Source organism: Haliaeetus leucocephalus, unplaced genomic scaffold, assembly GCF_000737465.1.
Source record: "Haliaeetus leucocephalus isolate CR32 unplaced genomic scaffold, Haliaeetus_leucocephalus-4.0 Scaffold229, whole genome shotgun sequence".
Classification (NCBI taxonomy): domain Eukaryota; kingdom Metazoa; phylum Chordata; class Aves; order Accipitriformes; family Accipitridae; genus Haliaeetus; species Haliaeetus leucocephalus.
Genome location: NW_010972665.1, coordinates 4,746,335 through 4,767,963, shown reverse-complemented (window position 1 = coordinate 4,767,963; position 21,629 = coordinate 4,746,335). Strand labels below are relative to the sequence as shown.

At 35.9% G+C, this 21,629-nt stretch overlaps 1 protein-coding gene across 1 annotated transcript in view; it reads left to right on the top strand.

The window, feature by feature from the left end:
* The window catches only part of DLG5 (discs, large homolog 5 (Drosophila)), a 112,538-nt gene extending 91,237 nt beyond the window's left edge, over nt 1–21,301 (top strand). The window contains exons 17-32 of the mRNA XM_010567827.1: nt 1,083–1,227; nt 1,731–1,852; nt 2,923–3,012; nt 4,276–4,444; nt 8,281–8,443; nt 9,369–9,502; nt 10,104–10,249; nt 10,658–10,839; nt 11,813–11,961; nt 12,268–12,438; nt 13,589–13,785; nt 14,499–14,642; nt 14,838–14,965; nt 15,752–15,861; nt 17,659–17,768; nt 20,153–21,301. Coding sequence (XP_010566129.1) covers nt 1,083–1,227; nt 1,731–1,852; nt 2,923–3,012; nt 4,276–4,444; nt 8,281–8,443; nt 9,369–9,502; nt 10,104–10,249; nt 10,658–10,839; nt 11,813–11,961; nt 12,268–12,438; nt 13,589–13,785; nt 14,499–14,642; nt 14,838–14,965; nt 15,752–15,861; nt 17,659–17,768; nt 20,153–20,256 — 2,264 coding nt within the window. The 3' untranslated portion in view covers nt 20,257–21,301. The remainder of the gene's footprint in view (nt 1–1,082; nt 1,228–1,730; nt 1,853–2,922; nt 3,013–4,275; nt 4,445–8,280; nt 8,444–9,368; nt 9,503–10,103; nt 10,250–10,657; nt 10,840–11,812; nt 11,962–12,267; nt 12,439–13,588; nt 13,786–14,498; nt 14,643–14,837; nt 14,966–15,751; nt 15,862–17,658; nt 17,769–20,152) is intronic.
* The last annotated feature ends 328 nt before the right edge of the window (nt 21,302–21,629 follow it).

Genomic DNA, 21,629 nt, shown 5'->3' with positions numbered 1-21,629 from the left:
ATTATTATCATTATTTTCTTCTTTTCTGTTCTATTAAACTGTCTTTATCTCAAGCCACAAGTTTTACTTTTTTTTTTTTTCCTGATTCTTTCCCCTATCCCACTGGGTTGGGGGGAAGTGAGCGAGTGGCTCCATGGTGCTTAGTTGCTGGCTGGGGTTAAACCACAACACCTGTGTATCTGGAGCAATGCACAGCTTCAAACCCTGTTGTCCCAATGAATTTTCAGAATGTAAAGACATGCTCGAGAGTAGCTCAGATCAAAGCAGCTTTTGCTCCTCTTTCTTTTACTCTTTCCTCTCTCTTTCTCTCTCCTTTGATGATGATATAGAAAAAGTATTAAAAGGTATTATTTCTAACTAAAAGCTTTATCTTGTCATGATACCTTTGCATAATAACCCACTCAAGTCAAACCTACACTAGACAATATGATTGTATGTCTTGAAAGGTGAACATGTTTTCGATACTGTATTCTATGCTACCAACTCATTTAAGAGGAAATTGATAAGATCGACTTTGGTTGAGTACTGAAGGATGAGTGTACTTGAAAGAACAGCTTGAGTAATAAGTTTCATAAATAAATATTGAAATAGTATAATTTAAAGTCACAGAGTGGGGGGCTTCAAGGCAACAGAAGAGGAGCAAGAATCATTTTAGCTGCAGTCAGTTCAAGTACCAAATAAAAACTTGTGTTCCTGTCAGATGACTCCTCAGAGAGAAATGCAGAATTTTTGTTCCTGTATAAAAAAGTTTGATACTTAGAAACAGAGAAAATCTTTCAGTTACCAGTGCATATTAAAATGATATACTATGAATGACTTCATTTTTGGTAATACAATCCACTTTATTACTGACTCATTACAAAATTATAAACAAACTAGATTTTAAATATGTAAGTACTGCTTAAAAGGTGTCACATGGTGCTTAAAAATTATTAGCAAACAAATACATTATTATTTATAGATACATGTTCATACATGCAAATGTTGTAATAAAGAATTTTATAAATATTTAAATGTATTTAAAATCTGTAGCTTATATGCTAATAATGTTGGTAAGAACGTGATTTTATCATCTTAAGCAGGTACAGTACCAAGAAGCTTAGCACCCTGCCCTGCAGTAACTGCTGTCATGAGAAATCCAATCTATACTGCCTGGAGCCATAGAGTTCACACCAGCAATTGCCCATCAGTTGCCAGCCAAATATGTCATCAGCATCTGCATCCCAGGTGGTTTGAAATTTATAGCTCTTTAAATTTTTGTTTTTATTAGGATGAAATTGCTTCTGGTAGTTGTTTTATACAGTGCAGAGTGAAACACACTGCTATTGTGTGTTATTTTGACCCAGAGTTCTCAAAACCATTATTTCATAGAAGTGATGTGCCGGTTGTTTTAATTTCTTTCAGTAACTGATGGATTAGGTTTCCCTCTGCTCTACTGTCTGATATTGACAAAGACATTTATTTTTTTAATGAACTAATTTCTAATGTTCTAATGCCAAAACAAATAAAGCTTTCTCCCTTTTTTTTTTTTATAGCGCTTTAGGCTATTTTTCCTCTGACTTCTCTTAGTTCATAAAATGATGGGAAATTGGGAAGTGGGAAGGAGAGGAGCATTCATTTTATTCAGTAACTCAGGGATAACCAAAATTTTTTGTAGGCCAGTTTGCTATTTGCTGAGGTGCTTTGCCCAGTTCTAACTGTTGCCCTATTCTCCTTTTCTTTTGATGTAGTTCCCAGCATCAAGGTCGCCTGAGTTTGGACCTAAGTCATAAACAGTCCAATGACTATTCTGAAAATTCACGTACAAGAGCATCTCATGGCTCAAATTCATTACCATCCAGTGCAAGACTTGGTAACTAGCTTTTCCGATTTATTTCTTGTGGGATTCCTACATATTGCAGACAAAGAATAAATGGAAAATTCCTTAAGTACATGTGTTATGGGATTGTCACAGCTAGCAAAGCCTAAAGGCTTCCTGTGTTCCTTTGCCTCATTTTTTGTGGTTTTATGACGAAAGATGTTCCCTGGAAGTAGTTGTGTTTTAATTCATTCTTTACAGTCTCTTTAAAATGGTGTGTGTGTGTGTGTGAGTGATTCTCCTTTCTGTGCCTGCTACTGTTTGAAAGTACCCTTATAAAGATGGGAGTCCCCGCCAAAGAATTTTTGAGGTTCATTGAGGTGGAGAGAAGAAGAGAAAAGGAGAGAGTCCCTAGAACAAAAAATCAAGGATGTCTAATGGTGTAATATGAATTGTATTGTTGGAAGATAAGTTACACTTATGTTTACTTGATTGACATGTAAGATTGTTTATGCCTATCCTAGTAATACCGAAGTAAACACATGCTTTGTAGCAATGACATTTTAACATTTTAGAATTTTTCAAATTTTAAATTATGTAATAACTTTTTTGTGCCTGTTTGTGTTCCTGTGTTCCATCAATGATTGGCAGTTGCATCTGAATAGAGCATGGCAGCTTTGTAACCACAGCAAAAAATGGCATAACAGTTTGCAACCAGTGTCCAAAAATTAAGTATTCATCCAAGCAGAATGTAACCAGAAAATTTTAAATGCCTTTTGGAAAGTCCCATGGGTTCTTAGTAAACAGAGATGTTAGATTCTCACTCAGACTTCAGGTTAAGCTTCATTTGATTGAAAAATATTTTGAAAGTTTTTCATACAAGAATGAACAGTTCTTATATACTGTATAACTGCATTGTGCTCTGTTTATACTGGCTGTGTAATCAAGACAATTTACTAGAAATATGATACACACAATATATATGAAGGTAATCATCAAGGCTTGTGCATAGATTCAAAGGCGATTTTAATGCTCATCGAAGAAGTATAATCTAAATAAACTTTTTTGTTCAATGTAGTTGCTTTTACTTTTATCATTGTAATGTTTTCTTCTTGTAAAAATAGGTTCTTCTAGTAACTTGCAATACAGAACAGAACGAATTAAGATCCCTTTAACACCAAGATATCCAAGGTCCATGATGGGCTCTGACAGAGGTGAATTATTTCATAAGTAATTTTAGTCGTACTGTTTTCAGTATTACCAATCCAAAGCCTTTGCACTTGTTAAATCAGGTTGCGCCAAAATCTAAATATGACAGTTTTATTAAGGCTACAAAATTTGCATTTTGCCACAGAAAGGTAAAAAAAGGAAACTTTCTAATGAAAGTTGATTTTTCTGTTAGTTGACTCTAGGACATGGCACACTAAGAAAAAGTGCACAAAAAAAAGTAAGAATAAGCATTGCTGTATGTTTTACAGTTGTAGTTTTCTTCTAGAATGTCTTAAAACAGTGAGATGACCTGCATTATTTTTTTGATTCTTTAAGTATATTATTTTGCATATTATTGTATTACTGATTGTAAATTGTATTTTGAAATGCCGTGAAAATATTTTAGTACTTCATTCAGAATTACTTGGTGGAGAATATTTAAAGACCTGATAAAAATACCAGTTGGAGTGCTGGAGAGCTGTAGAATTCAGAGTCCGATGACAGTAAAAGGCAACTCTTCGCTGCCATCATTGTTCAAATGTTCTGTAGCCTTAATGGATTGTATGCAGTGGTTTTCCTAACTGGGCAAATACAATTCTTACAAATGGCTTTCATTTGTGATTAGTAATTTGAGATTTATTTTCTGTAGCTTTTTCAGAGGAAGCAAACTGAATCTTTCTGTCAGGGCGCTTGTTCAGTAATTACTCAGGGAGGGCACAATTAGGGAAGAGATGCAAGGAAAGTCATGTCAAGGTTGTTTGAAATTGCAGAGCTTTCTTGTCTCTGTGTGTGATTCATGTTGGGGTTTTGTTGGTGTTTTCAGGTGTTTCATAATGTATCTGGTACCCAAAGGAAAGGGCAGTACATAAATATTTTATGTGAAAATAAACCTACATATTAAATTTTTCTTTTATTTCTCCTCTCCTGTTTTTTATTATTTTTCTTTTACTTTGCATTGTTAAGTGTTTTCAGACATGCATATGGTTTAGCTTGTCTGTAACATTCTCTCCTTGTTGAGAATGGCAGTAGTTGTAGGCACACTTACCAAGGAGAGATTTGACATATAGTCATTAAGGACAGTAAGTTTACACTGTCTGAAATTAGTTACCTGGTCTCCCTAAGCTCCTTACATGGTTGATAGAGTGCTAGTGAACAGGCGGTCCTCTTTCTTGTCTCAGATGTGTGTGGTGTCTTTCACTATGTCTGTGTAGATCTCCAAACTATGACCGACGCAGGATACTAAAACTCAACTATTGATTTTTCCATAGGCTCCTTGTCACACTCTGAATGTAGCAGTCCCAGCTTGATAACTCCTCCACAGTCACCTCTTAACTTGGAAACGTCTTCCTTTGCCAGCAGCCAGTCTCAGAACTCCCTTTCTACATTACCAAGGATTTCCATTAGCCCAGTATCTATTGGAGAACGTAGAAAAGATAGGTAAGGTCTCCATGTTATTTGTTTTTAATACAAATATGTCTGAGGAAATTTGGTACATTTGTTTATTGGGCTGAAGGAACGTGAACATTTAATTTAAATGACAAAGATGTAGGCGCAGAGGTGCATCTCAGGTCCTGTTACTCGATGGTTTTATTTTCTTTACAAAGTACGTAAGAGATCTTTGTGTGGATTTTTCCTGCAGAACTGAAGAGTAGGTTCTTGAGTTTAGGAAATTAAGGAATTTCATATGTGTTTTATTTCTTCCATGTTAGATTAATGGCCACACCAAATAAGAGCGGTCTAAATTGGAATACACCCTTTCAGCTGAACTGCCTCAGATGCTTGTTTGCGATAGGCTTGTTCTGTACTCTGAAAAACTAAATAAAATGAAGACTTAGTAACATCTGATAGCTAAATATCAGGTGCGTTAGCGTTGTAGAACGTGTGTTCTAACCACTGTGCCTTGATTCAGTTTAGCCAGATAACATGAAAAATTGAGGGCATAACTGTGCAAGAATGTATCCATGTGTACAGATGCAATTTTACTACTGTGACTGATCCCTTTGGCTGTACCTGGACAGCTGCTAGCAATAACATTAAGTGTATGTGTAGCTACTTGCAGAATTTGAACCTGATATGATAGCTTTCCTAAAAACATGGGCTTTTTGTTCTAACAGCTTTCTATATCTCATGATGAATATTTTCAAGATATGTTGCTTATGGTATCAGTCTTGGACATCTGATTTCATTTTATCATGATCTAGCTAGACTGGATATATGAAAAAGTTTGCATGAATTCAAAGCATTGAATAGTAAGACACAAATCTGAATCAGGCTTTTATTTATAGTTAAGGCAGCCGAATGCTGTTCTGGCAGTGTAAAGGAGCTATGATGTGTTGGAATAGATTACATTTATGTGGACTTCAAGACCCCTTTGTATTGCTTGATTTATGTAAGAGGATTGACCATAAAAAATGTGAATGATAAAGTAATAAGGATATTCTGTATTCTAAGTTTTCTGGTAGTAATAAAAAGTTATTCATAAAATGTTATATGAAACTTTTGTCTTGTTTAAAGAATCGGTAACTAAGTTATTGTAGTAAATCTAGAATGTATATTGTGTACAAAGGACAGTGTTACTTTGAAAGGAAATCTAAAGAGGTTTTTGTGAATTTTCATTCTTCCTTACTTCAGTGTGACTTTTGTACTATGTGTACTCAATTTGCGTTCTCATATAAATGTTCCTCTTAATTGTCACTTGCAAATTCAAAGTCAGAATTTCTTTTCTCTTTCACGTGACTAATGATGTATAATGTTCAGCTGAAAAAGCTAGGTTTTTGATACCCCTATAACTTTGTATCTCTGAGCACAAGATAAATGTTCTGATCTTAGGGAAATAAGAATTTCTGTTAATGTTGTTCAGATGATTGAAGTACAGTCAGGTTCCATTCCTTTTGCTCTTGCTGTGCTTATATATAAATCGTAGTCTAAATTGACTTTCTAAAAAGAATGTAATGCTAAGTTTTGTTTTTATTTTTTTAAAAGCAAAACAAAAAACTAACACACACAAGCAGTTCTTAATTTAGGAAAGTAGCTAAGTTAAGTATATCCGAAGAAAATGTTTTAAGATGCCTAGATAGCATTTTAAATGGTTATTTGGACTTAATTCTTTCTATTCCCCACAAAATACAAGTAACTCGTTTGGCCTTTCTGCAGGTGATAAAAATAATAATACAGATGAAAACAAAAATCAATGTTTCTGTTTGTTCTGTTGATTTTAGTTTAAATGAAAATTAAAAGATCTGATCAATTAAGACTTTTTTCTAATCAGTCTTTAGTGGCAGGCAGTCTGAATGTTATAGAAGAGTGCGCTTCACTTTAATAACACTGCTTACCAAGTAAGACACCTTTTAATGTTATCATTCTGTTTCACTTTATTATTGATTCTCTACTACATGCATTACTAGTTATCTTTCATTTTGTATTTACTAGAATTCTAAGATCTGATCCTGTGCAATTTTATATGGGTTTGATTCTTTCTTATTCCAATCCAAAACAAAGAAACAAAACAAATTTAAAAATGCATGTGGTAGATGGAAAAGCAGAAAGGTACAATAAATAAAGTTCAGAAAGATGTAATTTTAGTTTTTAATGACTTAGTATGTCTTGATAAATCTTGTGGTACTGAGAAGCTTCATATAACAACATGGTTTACATGCTCATAATGAGTTAAAAGAAAAAGTTCATGAATTGCAGTTTTCTGGGAGTTAGCACAGTTTAGTTAAGATATGCTACATACAAAAAATGTGGGCTTCAGTTTAAGTTTGCTGGTAGTAAACTACCTTATCTTCATTACATTGATAGACAAGCTCTGAGTGATGTTGATGTTATAAGATTACTGGGTTCCGGAGTTGCATTCATATCAGCAGCCAGTTTTTATCTTTTATGCATTAATAAGCTGGCAAGCTATTATGCCTCTGCTGCAGAAGGCTACTGAATAGTTACCTTCCAAGGCTGTGGCAATAAGCATAACTTATGATGTCCTCTTCCCTCTGCCCCCAACCCCAAGTCCTACTCATTCCAAAAATACCTTTTCTAAAGCCTGGCTCACATTAGTAGCAGTGAGTGAAGTCCAGTTAACTCATCTTGTCTCTGAACAGCACAATTAAAATTGTTTAAGCAGTTGGCACAATTTAGAGAATGCCTATATGATAAAATGAAGTGTTAGGAAAGAAAACACTCTGATATAGTAGTCAAATATAGTATAAAGCTATTAAAATAAAAAATACACCACACCTGGTACCCAAGCTGTTTCATTCAGAACAAGCTCAGCTGTTAATATCTGGTGATGCCTTTTGCTGTGTTAGATACTAATAGTAATATGAACCAGCACTTTTTAGGAGGCTACTGTTTTTTTATCCACACCATGAAGGGACCAGCCCTGTTTGTACAGCTGGATACATCCTAACTGTGGGGGGAGGAAAGGGGAATGTATCCGGGTTTTCTTTTGTATAAGCTGTTCTCTTGTTATACTACTTAGTACTACTGTATGTCTTTTTCTAAGTGTTCTTTTCCTCTCAAATCTTCTACGTCTTTCAGATATCTGTTCCGTAATAGGTCTTTTCTGAGAATCCCTGTGGCTCCTAGGCCTAGGTTCTCATCACTAAGGAGTTTGAGGTTGGCCTGATATAAGGTTGTCCTTCTCGAGCAGTACTGCGCACTTGGTGCTATTTTACATGTTTGGATAATTGCTCTGAGGAGAATTTGCATGGTAATTGTAATGCTACCATGCAAACTGCTGTCCTAATGGCTTGAGTTTGCAACTGCTTAATTTTCATTGCTAATTTATGTTTCCCTGCATACAAATGTGAAATCTGATATTTGTGCATTGTTGTCCTTTGGTTTACCACCTTATTATTTACAATGTTTATTTTCACTGGCAATAAAGACTCCCAGCATTTATATTTGTAACATACCTTTCTGGAATATGTTTTATAAATTACATGTTATATACAGTGGTTCAATTACTTTTATATAATATGCATCTGGAAGCTTCTTTCCTTCCAACTTCACCACCATCCTATTTGTAATTCATATTTACCATAATGTTTTAGAGCAGTCATGTAACTGGTATACATTTACTTCTGCCACTGTATGTTGCATGGTGTTAAAGGAATGCATTTAAGGCAGTTGACAGTAAATTTTTTTAAAGTAACTGTTTAAACCTATTTTATTATTACAGTTCAGACAGACATAAAGTATTGCATGTAACTTTGACATTGTGATGGTTCAAGTGCAATTTTGTCCAAATCAGTTTTAACTATCTCCTCTAAAAGGCCCTACATGGAAGAGCCACGTCATGTTAAAGTGCAGAAGGGTTCTGAGCCACTAGGGATTTCCATTGTGAGCGGAGAAAATGGTGGAATATTTGTCTCTAAAGTAACAGGTGGGAGCATTGCCCATCAAGCTGGCCTTGAGTATGGTGATCAGTTACTAGAGGTAATTGTTTACTTATTATTCCTATGGCTTAATGAATCAGTTCAAATGACTCCAGCCATAACTGCCTTCCCCAAAAGATTAGCTTGTGAAAGCTTGTTTGCTGTGAAAGGTAGCAAAGGGTACTCTGTATTGTACTGTTCCAGTAATTATGATTGTTGTGACTTTTTGTCAGGCTTTATTATAAAATAACATCTTTTGATGGTAGACCTGCATTGCATCTTATATAGATATAATTAAATTTTGAGCTAGCTAGTTTCGGTACTTAAAACAATATAGTCCCAACGCCATACTCTGCCTGACAAGGTGAGTAAATACTCAAGCAGCTGGCTTGTACTGAGTTTCATGCTGCTGTTGCTGTGCCATATCCTTGCCTGAGATACCTGGTTTAAAAAATACTCAGGTAGGCTTTAGATTAGCTACAGTCATGTTTTTGCCTACACTGTTAGACAAACATGTGGACGAGCATTTTGTGAAGTACAAAACTGCTTTGTAAATGTTAGATCTGTTCATGCTTGTGTATGTTAAAGCATCTTCTGTTGCACAATGTATGGATGACAATACAATGGACCTGAATGGATCATGGATCTGAATTTACCTTTAAATCCTGAATTTATTCAGATTGGTGATCTGAACCAACTTGTATTTAATCAGAGATATCAAATCATAACACAGCTCAGAATACGTATGTCTTTCAATAGTAAAAAAATTTTTGAACTAATGGTCATGTTACCAAATGTTTTAAAATTACAGTGATTCTTTCCAAGGAGTAAACCCTAGGAATCATTATATAGCAGCGTTTCCATCCTCTTACCCCAGTGGAAATAAGTTAGCATGTAAACATTAAACTAATTAGGAGACTGAAAGAATGATTTTGCTAGTTTCAATCTGAAAACTTGACGTCCTTGTTTGTGCATCTTTCCCATAGTTTAATGGAATAAATTTGAGAAATGCTACAGAGCAACAGGCTCGACTAATCATTGGACAACAGTGTGACACCATTACTATTCTGGCTCAGTATAACCCACATATGTATCAGCTTGGCAATCATTCACGATCAAGGTAAGGCTGTCTAGACTTTGAAAAAACTACTCTCTGGTCCATGCAGTTATTTAGCTAATAGATAACTTCTCTACAGGTAATGTGTTTGCAAACATCAGCACATTTGTGCTGGTAAGAAGTGTGATTGCTTAGAAAAGTAATGTGTGAATACATGATTGTCAAAAAGAAAAGAAAAGTGCTTGATGCACCTACTATATTTTCTTTCTTATTTGGGCATAAATCCTTAGATACATTAAACTAAAACCAAAGATGGCTTCTTCCTAGGATTATGAGATTCTAGTACTTCAAATCAACTTTATTTTTTTTTTTTTACAGTTGGAGTTTCCAAAAAACTAATTAGAGAAGTGAAATTATTAGTGAAATTATCCATCCCATTTTGATGCACGATCACACTTCAAAACTGGGCTTTATCTTTCTTTTAGACTTATGGTGAACATATGTTATTTGGCATGCTGTTTTGGGGTTTTTTCCTTACTTTATCCTTGATTTATGGCCAAATTAAAAACTTTGTCTTCGTGAGAAATATTTGGCATTGGTAAAACACTAATCCCCCAGTCATTGTTCTTTTCTTTTTTTTTTTTCTTTTTTTTTTCTCTCTTAGTTCTCGCCTAGAACCTGTGAGTAATCATTCCACCCCTCAAGGCAGTGGAGCTGCAACGCCTGACAATCATTCCATTATTGATACTGTGAGTGAACAGGATGAAGGAACAATGACACCCCCATCTAAACAAACCACGCCAACTACAAGTCCCCGGAATTCCTTAAGGTAGAGAGTAAAATTTTTGCCTTAAGGAAAAAAAAAAATGGTCAGGGTGGATGTGAAGGGTATTAAAAAACAAAGTGTACTTCTGTGAATGCTGTGTCTGGTTGAAATAAGTCAGCAGACAAGTTAAGTGGATCCCAGGATAAAGGTACATGTTTTCAGACTGGTTTTGAAAGACAGGGTCTGCAAGGAGTGAAGAAAATTTACTACAAGATTGGTGTAGTTAAGAAGGTCTGCAAGGAACATGATGTTTGTCTTACAAGACTGTATCTGTAGGTGACCTATTTTGAATAATAATTATGTAAATATATCTTCTTCACATGGCTAGTTGATTGTATGTAATGCAGGGTTTTAAATTTAAATACATATGTTTTTTCTCCCTGTCAAAAGAGGCCCTGTGGACACAAACAAAAGGACCCCTGAACCTAGAACTGTTGTTGTTAAAAAATCCCAAGTGGATCTTGGGATCCAGATATGTGGTGGAAACCTGTATGGAATATTTGTCTCAGATGTAGATGATGATAGCCCAGCAAAAGGATCTGATGGACTAGTCTTGGGTGACATGATACTTGAGGTAAGCTATTAAGAAAAGTGTGCAGCAAACTGACAAAATGTCTAGGACAGTATAAAGAGGGAGTTGTACAAAGAACTGTGCTGTCTCGCAATGGGAGATGCTCTGTGAACGTTGAGTTCCTGCCACAAAACCTGGGTAACAATGGTGAGAACATGTAACCTTCATTCTGGCTGCAACACATGAAGAGCTGGATGATGTGGACCTGGAGAACTACCACTGTTGAGAACACAAGTTGCCCACAAGTTTGAAGGACTACTCTACGTCTACTTGGACTTATAAACACCTGCTCTCTTCATGTAAATAGGAAGCCTTGAATCCAATTGCTGTACGTAGGAGAAAGGCAAGGATATGAAAGATACTGCAAAACAGAGAAAAATATTGATCTTATCACTATGAAATTCTAATGAGAGTTTAGAGAAGGCTGTGCAATATGTTTTTGACTCTGCTTTCTATACCTGAAACAAGAATATTTATCTACTTGGCAGGACTGTTAAGATGATAAACACATGTGTGTGTGAGCTTTTCAGGTACAACTGAGTGTTGATACTGTCTGAGCACTGAGACTCTCCCATTGTGCCTCTAGTATCCAGATGGAGATTTTGCTTTCTAATTGTGTTTCTGACTTCCCTCAGACCACTTGCTTTCCCTAAAAATATTAAATTTTTTCCAGTGTGAATTTTATGATTCTCAGCTTACACTTTGAAAACTATTTAAAGAAGTGCAGACTCTCTCTCACAGTGCATGTCTGCTCAGATCACTTGGGTGTTTTGTTTTCTGTCCCCGTGACTCAATCTCCTGCTAGACGTCTTAAGGTGCAAAGTGTACTAGGGTCAAGTGGCAAGATTTACTTGCGTATAGAGCCTGCTAGTGGGAAAAACAAACTCATTTTGCATGTTTTTCAAGCTCACCTGATTCTGTTACCTGTTAAGATACAATTTCACACCTAAGGGTTTCTGTGTTTTGTGTTTTGCAGTACGGTTCCATTGATATGCGAAATAAAACAGCTGAGGAAGCTTATCTTGAAATGTTGAAGCCTGGAGAAAACATCAAAATAAAGACCCAGTACAGAATAGAAGAGTTTAATAAGATAAAAGAACTTCCTGGAGATGGATTCTACATCAGGTATTTGAGCGCGACTGGTGATGATGGCATGACTGTTAGGATAATGCGCTGACCATCATGAGAGAGATAGTATCAGCTTTGCCACGTTTTTTAAACTCAAAGTTTACTGATTTATCCCAGCTAGTCTCTGACAGTGAGTACACAATCTGTAACATAGTAAGTCTGCATGTTTTGCTATAAACTTGTGTGCTCTTGAAATGTAGAGTGTGCCACTAATCTGTTAACTTTTTTCAAAATAAGTATGCATGTTCTTCCCTTGAGTTGGTGGAGATCAGTTGCAGAGCCTGTTTATGTCTTCCTTTCCAGAGCACTTTATGACCGTCTGCCAGAGGTAGAACAGGATTTAAGCTTTAAGAAGGATGACATATTGTATGTTGATGACACTCTACCACAGGGAAACTTTGGTTGCTGGATGGCTTGGCAGCTAGACGAGAATGCTCAGAAGCTGGAAAGAGGACAGATTCCAAGTAAATATATGTGAGTGACCTCACAGTATTTTATCTTATAGTCTTTAAAAGTCTGATGAGTGAGATGTGGTATAAAAGACTTGTTTGCTTCTGTTTTTTCTGGGATATACTAATTCTTAGGCGTGTCATTTTAGGGATGGCATATTTTAATAATATTGAATTAAATATATTGCTCTATCAAGTTGTTTCTAATGCTACTAAATAGTAAACTAGAAATGGAAATGATACATAGACCAGTGTTGTAATAGATAATACAATAACAAAAGTGAGAGTATCCACAGCAAAAATATCCTTGAATCCAAGGTTATCACCATCATTCTTTGGAAGCATCAGTGGTTTTAGCTATCTGTGGACAGCAACTTTATTGTAAGACGGTGTATCCACCGCAGTCTCGTAATGTTGGTAGTTGAGTATGCAGAAACTAAATTTTTACGTTGTTACTGAAATCACATAACTTATCACTCGGTTATTAAAATTTTTTTTTTTCATTTTAAGATTACTGGTTTTCTGGTTTCCTTTTCTTCTAATAGTCTTCTCTCCATGTCATAACTCAAAATTCATCCTGACAATGGGACAATGGTACTATGTGCAATGTGTGGAAGTACAATATATACATGCAGACCCATACACATCATTGCTAGGCTTGTTACTGGAAGATGAATAGTAAAACCAACTACATTTTACATGTATTATGTGGCCAAAATATTTGTGCTCATATAAAATAAAACTGCATAAAATAAAACTGTTATTTTGGATTGCTAGTAAGTTATTTGTAAGGATGAATATAACATGCAGCTTCATAGAAAGAATAGGATCTTCATTTCTGTGCAAGGCTGACTTTACTGGCAAGTAGGTGCATACTGCTGCTTCTGCCTTGGAGAATTTTGCCCTGCGTGTCGGAGTGGTCACCCTCTGTGCCATGCTGCTGTTTACATTACAAGAATCCTGAGGAAATTATGGTAGTGTGTGAGGTTTTCAGATGCTTATTATTTTATTTATGTTAACGTTTATTTCTGATTAATTTTCTGTGATGAAGATATTTGGCCTAAGGCTTGAGGTGAGCATTTCCAGTGTGTTTCAGAAGCAGTGGTGATACTGTTTGTAGAAAAAATTTAGAAAGATAAGTTTAAATACCAACCATTTAGTCTGTTTCATTATAGGATGGATCAAGAATTCTACAGGAGACACAGCATGTCTGAGGCTAAAGATGAAAACAGCTCATCTAAGACATTGTCAGCAGCAGCACGGAGGTCATTCTTCAGGAGAAAGCATAAACACAAGCGAAGTGGTTCCAAAGATGGAAAGGATTTACTGGCTCTTGATACAATCAGTACAGACTCAATTCCTTTCTTGGATGGCAAGTACCTTTGTTAGTTACACTTGGGAGGGGGTTGCCTTTCCTTCTCTTTGATTTTTATACAGCTGCAGCATGATACAAAGAATAATGTTGCTTTCTGGTTGGTCTGAATATAAATGGTGATCATATGTCCCATCATGTACATTACTTTTAATAACAAATTTTTTTTTGTATTAAATAACAAGCCAGCATGTTTCAAACTAATTTTTTTTTGGTAGTTTATTACTAGATCTCTCTTAGCTTTAATTTTCATTTGCAGAGGGAGATTGCTTTTTGTTGCATGGTTTTCATCTTCCTTTCAACTATTTAATTTCTGTCCAAGTTGCTTAGTATAGACAGAAATCCTGGGCACCACTCAAAACTCTTCACTTCCATTTTTTCACTCCTCTACAAAAATCATGTTGGTTACGATGCTTGCTTCCATGGAAGAGCACAACAAACCAAAACAGAGAGGATAAAATAGGAATAATTGGTTTTAAAGTTTGGTGGGGCTAGGGGGAAGAATCAACAGGTTGAATTAGAAAAACATCTGTTTTAAGCTGTAAAGTGGAGAAAATCGCAGTAATGGCTAGTGAGTATTTGTTGTATTTCTCAAGGCCCTTATCCTGTGCAAGGGAGTTGTTTTCATGATTACTGTTAGGGTGCTTCTGCTTATCTGAGGAAAGCTAGGAAAATAATTTATACTTTTATAAGTAAATCTTCTCTGTGTGTAGATTCTGCAAGTCTGGCATACCAGCGTGTACAGAAAGTGGACTGTACCTCTCCTAGGCCTGTCCTTATTCTAGGACCTTTACTTGATGCTGTGAAAGACATGTTGGTCAAAGAATCCCCTGGAAAATTTTGCAGATGTCCTCTTGGTAAGTATGCAAATATAACCAATTTATTCTTGCTTAGAATACATAATAGTAACATTTATATAAGTGAATTAAATGGTAGCACAAACATGGGAAAAAACCCCAAGAATCTGAATTTGCAAACATTGTTTCATTAGCCTTGTTTCTGTGCCTAAGGAATGGTAATGAAAGTGGATCTTTTCTGGTTCTATGAAACAGAGGTTATGAAAGCTTCCCAACAAGCCATTGAGCGGGGTGTGAAGGATTGTCTGTTTATTGATTATAAACGGAGGAGTGGACATTTTGATGTGACAACTGTAGCTTCAATAAAAGAGATAACAGAAAAGGTGAGTCACTTTTAATGCTGTAGTTCTTTGTACAATTTGCAGTTTATGGTCATACTATGTTAGGGGGATGCAAATTATGTTAGTGTTGTTCTCCTTTAAGGTATTCAGAGAATTGTTCCCCAGGCTGCTGAGTAAAATAAAAGTTACCTTGCTTTGGCATGTAACTGTTTAAAGGTTATTTCATGCAAGCTCACCTTTGTAGAAACTACGAATGTCCATATTCTTTCACAGTATTATTAAAGTTAGAAATTATTTTCTTAGATTCCATAGATTTCAACCCCTACCCCCTCAGACGAGGATTTAGGTTTTTTAACTATTCCATTTAATGCAGTTATATAGAACATAAATATCATAATAGTCCTGGAGACAGATGTTAATTAAAATCTGTACATGCTTATAGTTTTCTGTCAAACAATGCAGAAAGTCTTACTACTTTAATGCTTGTATTTACTTATGACTTCTGAAAGAGAAAATGAATATTTAAATTTGGAAAAAATGTATTGTATATATTTCAATCTGAGTTTTCATTTCATTAGTTCTTCAAATATTTTTATTTCTATCAATGCATGTTTTTGGTACTATGAATGGAATTTCTTGCAGTTTTTCATCTTCTGTCTTTTGTTATAAATCCTTTGGGTACAAATTGCTCAGTAGCCCCAAAATGCTAAATGTGTAGCGAAATTCTGTTGGGTTGCTATGATTTAAGTAGGGGAAAAAATGGGGGATTTGCATGTGTGCTTGTGCTCTTTAACTGAATGAGTGTTTTGCATTTACATTTGATCTTAGGATTGTCATTGTCTGCTTGACATCGCTCCTCATGCCATCGAACGGCTCCACAGTGTTCATATCTACCCTATTGTAATTTTTATTCGCTACAAAAATGCTAAACAAATCAAGTAAGTCTGTGAGGGGTATAGTTCAGGGATGTTTATTTTAGCTTAAAATAAGCTTGTTACCTTTATTGTTTCTTTCATCTTAGTCATCTTAAATCTCTTTAAAATGTGGAAATTAAACCGGTGTGAGGTAAACGGTCCTAACTTCATTTTGTTGCATGGCAATTAAATGAATCTTTCAAAGAAATCAAACAATATTGACTAAACTGTATGTACTCCAGGAGGCACTCGGATCTTTCCTGCTCACTTTTGTATTAAACCATAAGACAGATATGGGTGAGATCCATTGAGGATTAAGTGGTGACTGTGACAAACAGCTATTCTTCATCATCTTGTCTGGGCCAAGTGTGTGGATGCAGGGCCAACTGATTTGTAACCTCAACTTTCCCACCTTCATTCACCAGTGAAAACAGCAAGGGAAGTCCCCTTTTGCCATGGAGTGTATATACTGTGGTCTTCTCAGGCTGTGCTATTTCACCAGTTGGGAATTTCCTGCTCAAATACAGCCAGGAACAGAACATGGGAGTTACAAAGCCCAGTCCCTCCCCTTATGTTTGAGTAAGCCTTCGCACATTTTAATAAGTTGATTTGACAAGAAGTGACATAATCTCCTAACATAAGTATTAAGAAACAGTTTTTTTGAGAGATCTTATACTTGTGCTGTCTTCATTTTGAAAGTCGAGGGCTTCTTATATTCTTGATCTGTAGGTAAATGTGCTGACTATCTATTTAATAAAGAAGATAAGTATCTCCACTTTCAAGTAGAAGGAAGACATAAAGCAATGTGGGTATTTAATTACCACTGTAGGATCGTGCACTTGAATGAAAATGGAACTGTCATGTCTTGAGCCCCTTTGGAAATGGAATGGTGACCGTTACAGCTATTTCCTTTTTTTTTTGGAAAGCGACAGAGAGCAATTGAAGTTAGACAAGCAAGGATTTCTAGCAATCATCCAAATAAGATGCAGTGGCACATTGTCTCTGCCTGCTATGAGCACCAAAGGTTTTTCCAAACAGCCTTTGTGATATAGCACAGGTTCTATTGGCATCCTCTGAAATGCTACATAGCAGTGATAGGTTAGTTTAGGAGTGATTTTTTTTTATTTATAAAATAAAATTGTGCTTCTTTTCTCACTGCTATAAGAAGCTACGCTTATATTGTTTCAGTACCTATCTATATAACCTTACTAGCTGATTATAAATTCTGCTTTCTTTTAAACAGAATCCCCTACTGGGGACCCCAAGTTGGATTGGGAGGAGAGTGTTACAAGCCTTGATTGGAATTAAAATATATTTTTTTACCATTTGTATTTCTCTATGTTTTTCTTATTTCCAACAGCTTGTATAACAGAAAAAGTCATTTCAAAAATGTGTCATATGACATAGAAACTTAAAATGTTTTATTTGCTCAATGCTTGATACTTCAAGCCCTTAAGAGAGTGGTACTTGAACCCAGCTTTGTGTAGGGAGTACTGGAGTGTATATGAGATGATGGTCCGATTCACATGAACTGGAAAAAATTATATTCTTCCTCCTTCAGCCCCCTCCCAATCTCTGAGACTTTAAAGGAATACTGTCTTGGTCTGATAGCAGACAAATTTGTTCACTGAAATGATCCTGATGACTATGCTGATACTGCTGAAACACAGTAGATGGCAGTCTATGCACAGGATTATGCTTGCAAATTAATTAGCCTTTCACATTCACCCAACTGGAGGTAATAATTTCAAGTCCCTTAAAAAAAAAAAAAAAAAATTACTCTTATACAAGGTTTTTCTTTTTTTCTTTCTTTTTTTGCAGAGAGCAAAAAGACCCAATCTTCCTGAGGGACAAAGTTACACAAAAACATTCCAAAGAACAGTTTGAGACAGCTCAAAAAATAGAACAAGAATATAGCAAGTACTTTACAGGTTAGTATTTAATCAACATTTCACTAGGAACACAGTAGCAATTTAATCCATTTACACTATAATTCAAAAGTTCCTATGTTCCTTCAAAGAGGTTTTTTAGGGGGGTTTTTGGTTTTTTTTTGTTTTTTCCATTCTGCCTTCCCTTTTGGCAAACTCATGCTGTGGTGTTTTACCAGGAGAGGAAATCTCAAGATATAAGTACTATCCCTTGCTTTTGCATGTTTTTGGTTTAGTGTGTTATGAATCTTATGACCTAAAGAGATTCTGAAAATGTTTTATTGCAAGCCAGTAGTATTGGAAGTATGGCCAAGATAACTGGACACAGTGTTGTCAGTTTTATACCATGTAAGGAATATAAGTTTTTTTGTAATTGTAAAAATCAAACAAAACAACAACAACAAAAAAAAAACCCTGTAGTGTAAATTAATGAATGATTTGTGAGACATACTTTAAATCTTTCAAGAAAGGACAAAAATTGTCAAAGGTTTATTGAGCATACATTGTAATTTGGAATAATTCAATTCAACTTCAGAGGCCTTTTTAACATCATAAAGTATATTATATAAGTCTTGGATTGTAGTTAAAACTGTATCTTTACCAGAGAAAGAAAACTGTGTTTGAAGACTGTCTCTGTTTTTTTCAGAGTATATTTCCATGTGGTTCTACATACGTTTAAAAGAGTGGGGGTAAAATTCTAGCTATCTTGATGTGAATGGCAACAAAACTTGAAAAAAAACAAACCAAAACCAAACCAACACCACTAAACCAGCCAAAACCCAACTTTTCATCCCCCGAACAATGGGTTTCTTACAGAAGTATTTTGAGGCATACCTGCCAAGTGCAGGGGAGGGAAGGGGGATGTATTTAGTATAGAGCTATCTGAGTGCATCCTGAGAGAAGCTGCACATTCTCAAGTTCAGTTACTTGGTATGTAATAGCCATACAAATGTTCATTTAAATGGTACATACTAAGCCTTCACAGAACTGGACATGTGCATGGCCAGATTGCATCACCACATGTTATCTTCTGCTCCTTGATAAGTCATCTGTTGCATTTTAATTCCACCCTGGTAGTGAAAGTAGTACTCAGTGCAAGAGAGTCCTATTTGTATCTTCTCACATGCCCTGTGGGAAGGGCCTCCCACTGTTAGTGCCAAGTAGAGCGGACTCCAGCTGTCATCAACATTTCCAGATGCTGGTAGTCAGAGAGGATTGGTGTTCAAACTGCATTGACATTTAGGCTTGTTGAAATTATAATGTTGTGTATAAAATAAGGCTTTAAATAGGCATGTTAGACATGGCAGCTTCCTCGTGAAGCTATATGACACACTCTCTCAGACCTGAACTCTGTGACTACTTCATGAAGTACATTTTTTGAATAATGACTCTTTCAAGTTGGCTTTATTTCGTGTACCAAGTTGTGAGCACGGTGTATAATCTGAATCACTCCCTCACTGCCATTTTTCACCTGTCATAGACCTTGTTGGTTACTGTGTTCTGTATCCAAACTCACCTGACATCGTTAACTGTAGTATATACTGCAGAGTCAAGTAATACTTTACGTGAGATCAAATTCTCTCTTTTCAAAAATGGAAATTATACCTCAAGCCTTTTAAGACTTCCCCTATTTTTCCAGCGTTTGCAGTAACTGAGGCCAGAGGCTTTGCTGACGTATTTCTCAAGTCATGAAGTTCCTAACTTTTTCAGTCTTAAAGCTAATACATTCTCCTCTCCTGTGTCAGTGTTGGCATTTTACTTTTTATGACTGTTATGTTTAGCAAGGGTAGAATGCATGGTGTTCATTTATCTTTTGAATTGATTTTCAGGGAGTTGCTTGCTGTTGGCCTTTTTATTCCTTGAACGTAGTTGACAATAAGAATTGGAGTAGCAATCGCTGCTGGTTTATTTAGCTCCAGGATCTGTGAGCTGCCTCATAATCTACTTCTAATATTTGTAAATAGTGCCTAGTTGCTACAGCTATAAAACTCTTAACACCACATGCTGAACAGAGAAGGTTTATTATAGCAGGTTCTGACCATCTTTAGACTTAAACTTTGCCACCTGATGCCTCTGAAAATAGCACATGGAGGCCTCTAACAAAACAGTTGTCTTAGTTGATTATACCCATCAGTTCTGTGACTTCCCTGGGCTGTTTTAAGGGCTAGCAGAAGAAACTGTACATTCAATGCTTGACCCCTTTGCTCTGTTTATTCTTCCTCTTCTTTTAATAGAGTTATGCAGCTGGCAAATATTGAATTGGGTAGATTAATTCTGATCTGTTGATAAAAACTTTGCAGAAAAATGCAGAAGACTGCTCTTTGTCATTAGTCGTAACTGTTTGTTCCAGTCTCATTTGTGGTGGGGGTGTGTTTCTTTTTCTCCAGGCATTGTCCAGGGAGGAGCCCTTTCAAGCATTTGCACTCAGATTATGACAACTGTTGATCAAGAACAAAACAAAGTCCTGTGGATCCCAGCTGGCCCGCTGTAGATTTATTTCGCTGTGAAACTACTTTGCAGATGTAAATAACCAACTAACTTTCTATCCAACGGACTCTGTCCATTTCTGTCTTTATAAAGATATCCATAAGTGATTTCTGTTTCATGAAGGGGAATGATAACACTGAACACACAAGGACCCGATGAGGCACGTGGGAAGGGGTAGATCACTTCACCGAGCTTGTCTCTTACTTCGTACGTGTATGTGTGACAGGTTGTCATGAGGGGTTGCGACCTGTGTGTACTTGTCCATGAGTAATGAATTTAACAATGCTGCAAAACCCTGTAGAATGACAAGTTTACAAAAACCTTTTCAAAGTATTTGGATGTTGCTGTTTACTTGAATGTCTTTGTTTTGTTTTTGTTTTTTTTAACTGTGTCCTTTCACTTAATGAGGTAACTCTCCGAAACGGAGTGAAATTTCTGAATATGAGTGAATGGTTTGTGCACAATGTGATTCTGAGTTGCAATTTTGACCATTTCTAAGCACATTGTTGACTTGACAACTAGGTAACAACGTGGGATTGAATCGGTACGTCTTGGAAGTAAGCTCAGAAGGAAGTACACTCCTCTACAGGGCAGACCACTGTTTGTATCCTGTCAATGCTTGTCTGTCAAAGATATCGTTTCTTGTTTTATGCATGAATATAATATTTAAACGTCATAATATATCTGAACAATCCAAACTTAACATGTGTTGAGAAATAATAATTTTTGGTTGTTGGGCCTGGATTAAGTACTGGTGGGGAAGAGTCATAAGCTAGGCCTAGCATGCTGTGTTCTGTCACTTTTAGATACTGTAAATATGGAAAGCTTATGTCGGTGCAATTTTGCAGGGTAATTCTTAAGCTTTGTACTTCAGTGTGTAGCATTCACATAGATTGTTTTTTATTTAAGAGCAGCCACAGTTTTAGGGCTTTGATTAAAAGCCTTTAGAAAGGTACTAAATTGTTAGTGTTATCACTGTCAAACAATAAGTGATCATTTAGTTTTGGTTGCAATACTTCTTCACCTATTGTACCAAATGCCATTGTATCGGTTCCCTTTTTGTTTTTTGCACTTCTGACTCTGTGTTCCTAACACAGGTTTTGTACCTGTCGCTTCTGTCTCTTGTGCCATGTTTTTTGGGTACTGTATTCTAATTGTTTTTAAAATATCATTTGAGTAGAACTGCTTCTTGGTCACTGTTCCTAACATTTCATTATGTAGGCTTTCTAGTTTTATACTACAGGCTGTCATTTTGCTTCTGTTTGCAGCTTTTTTAATTAAAAAAAGGGATTCTTCTTGCACAGTTCTTCAAAGAAAGATCTGGTCCTAAATTTAAATTCTGTGTTACAGATGCTATTTTATAGTTCAAAATACTTT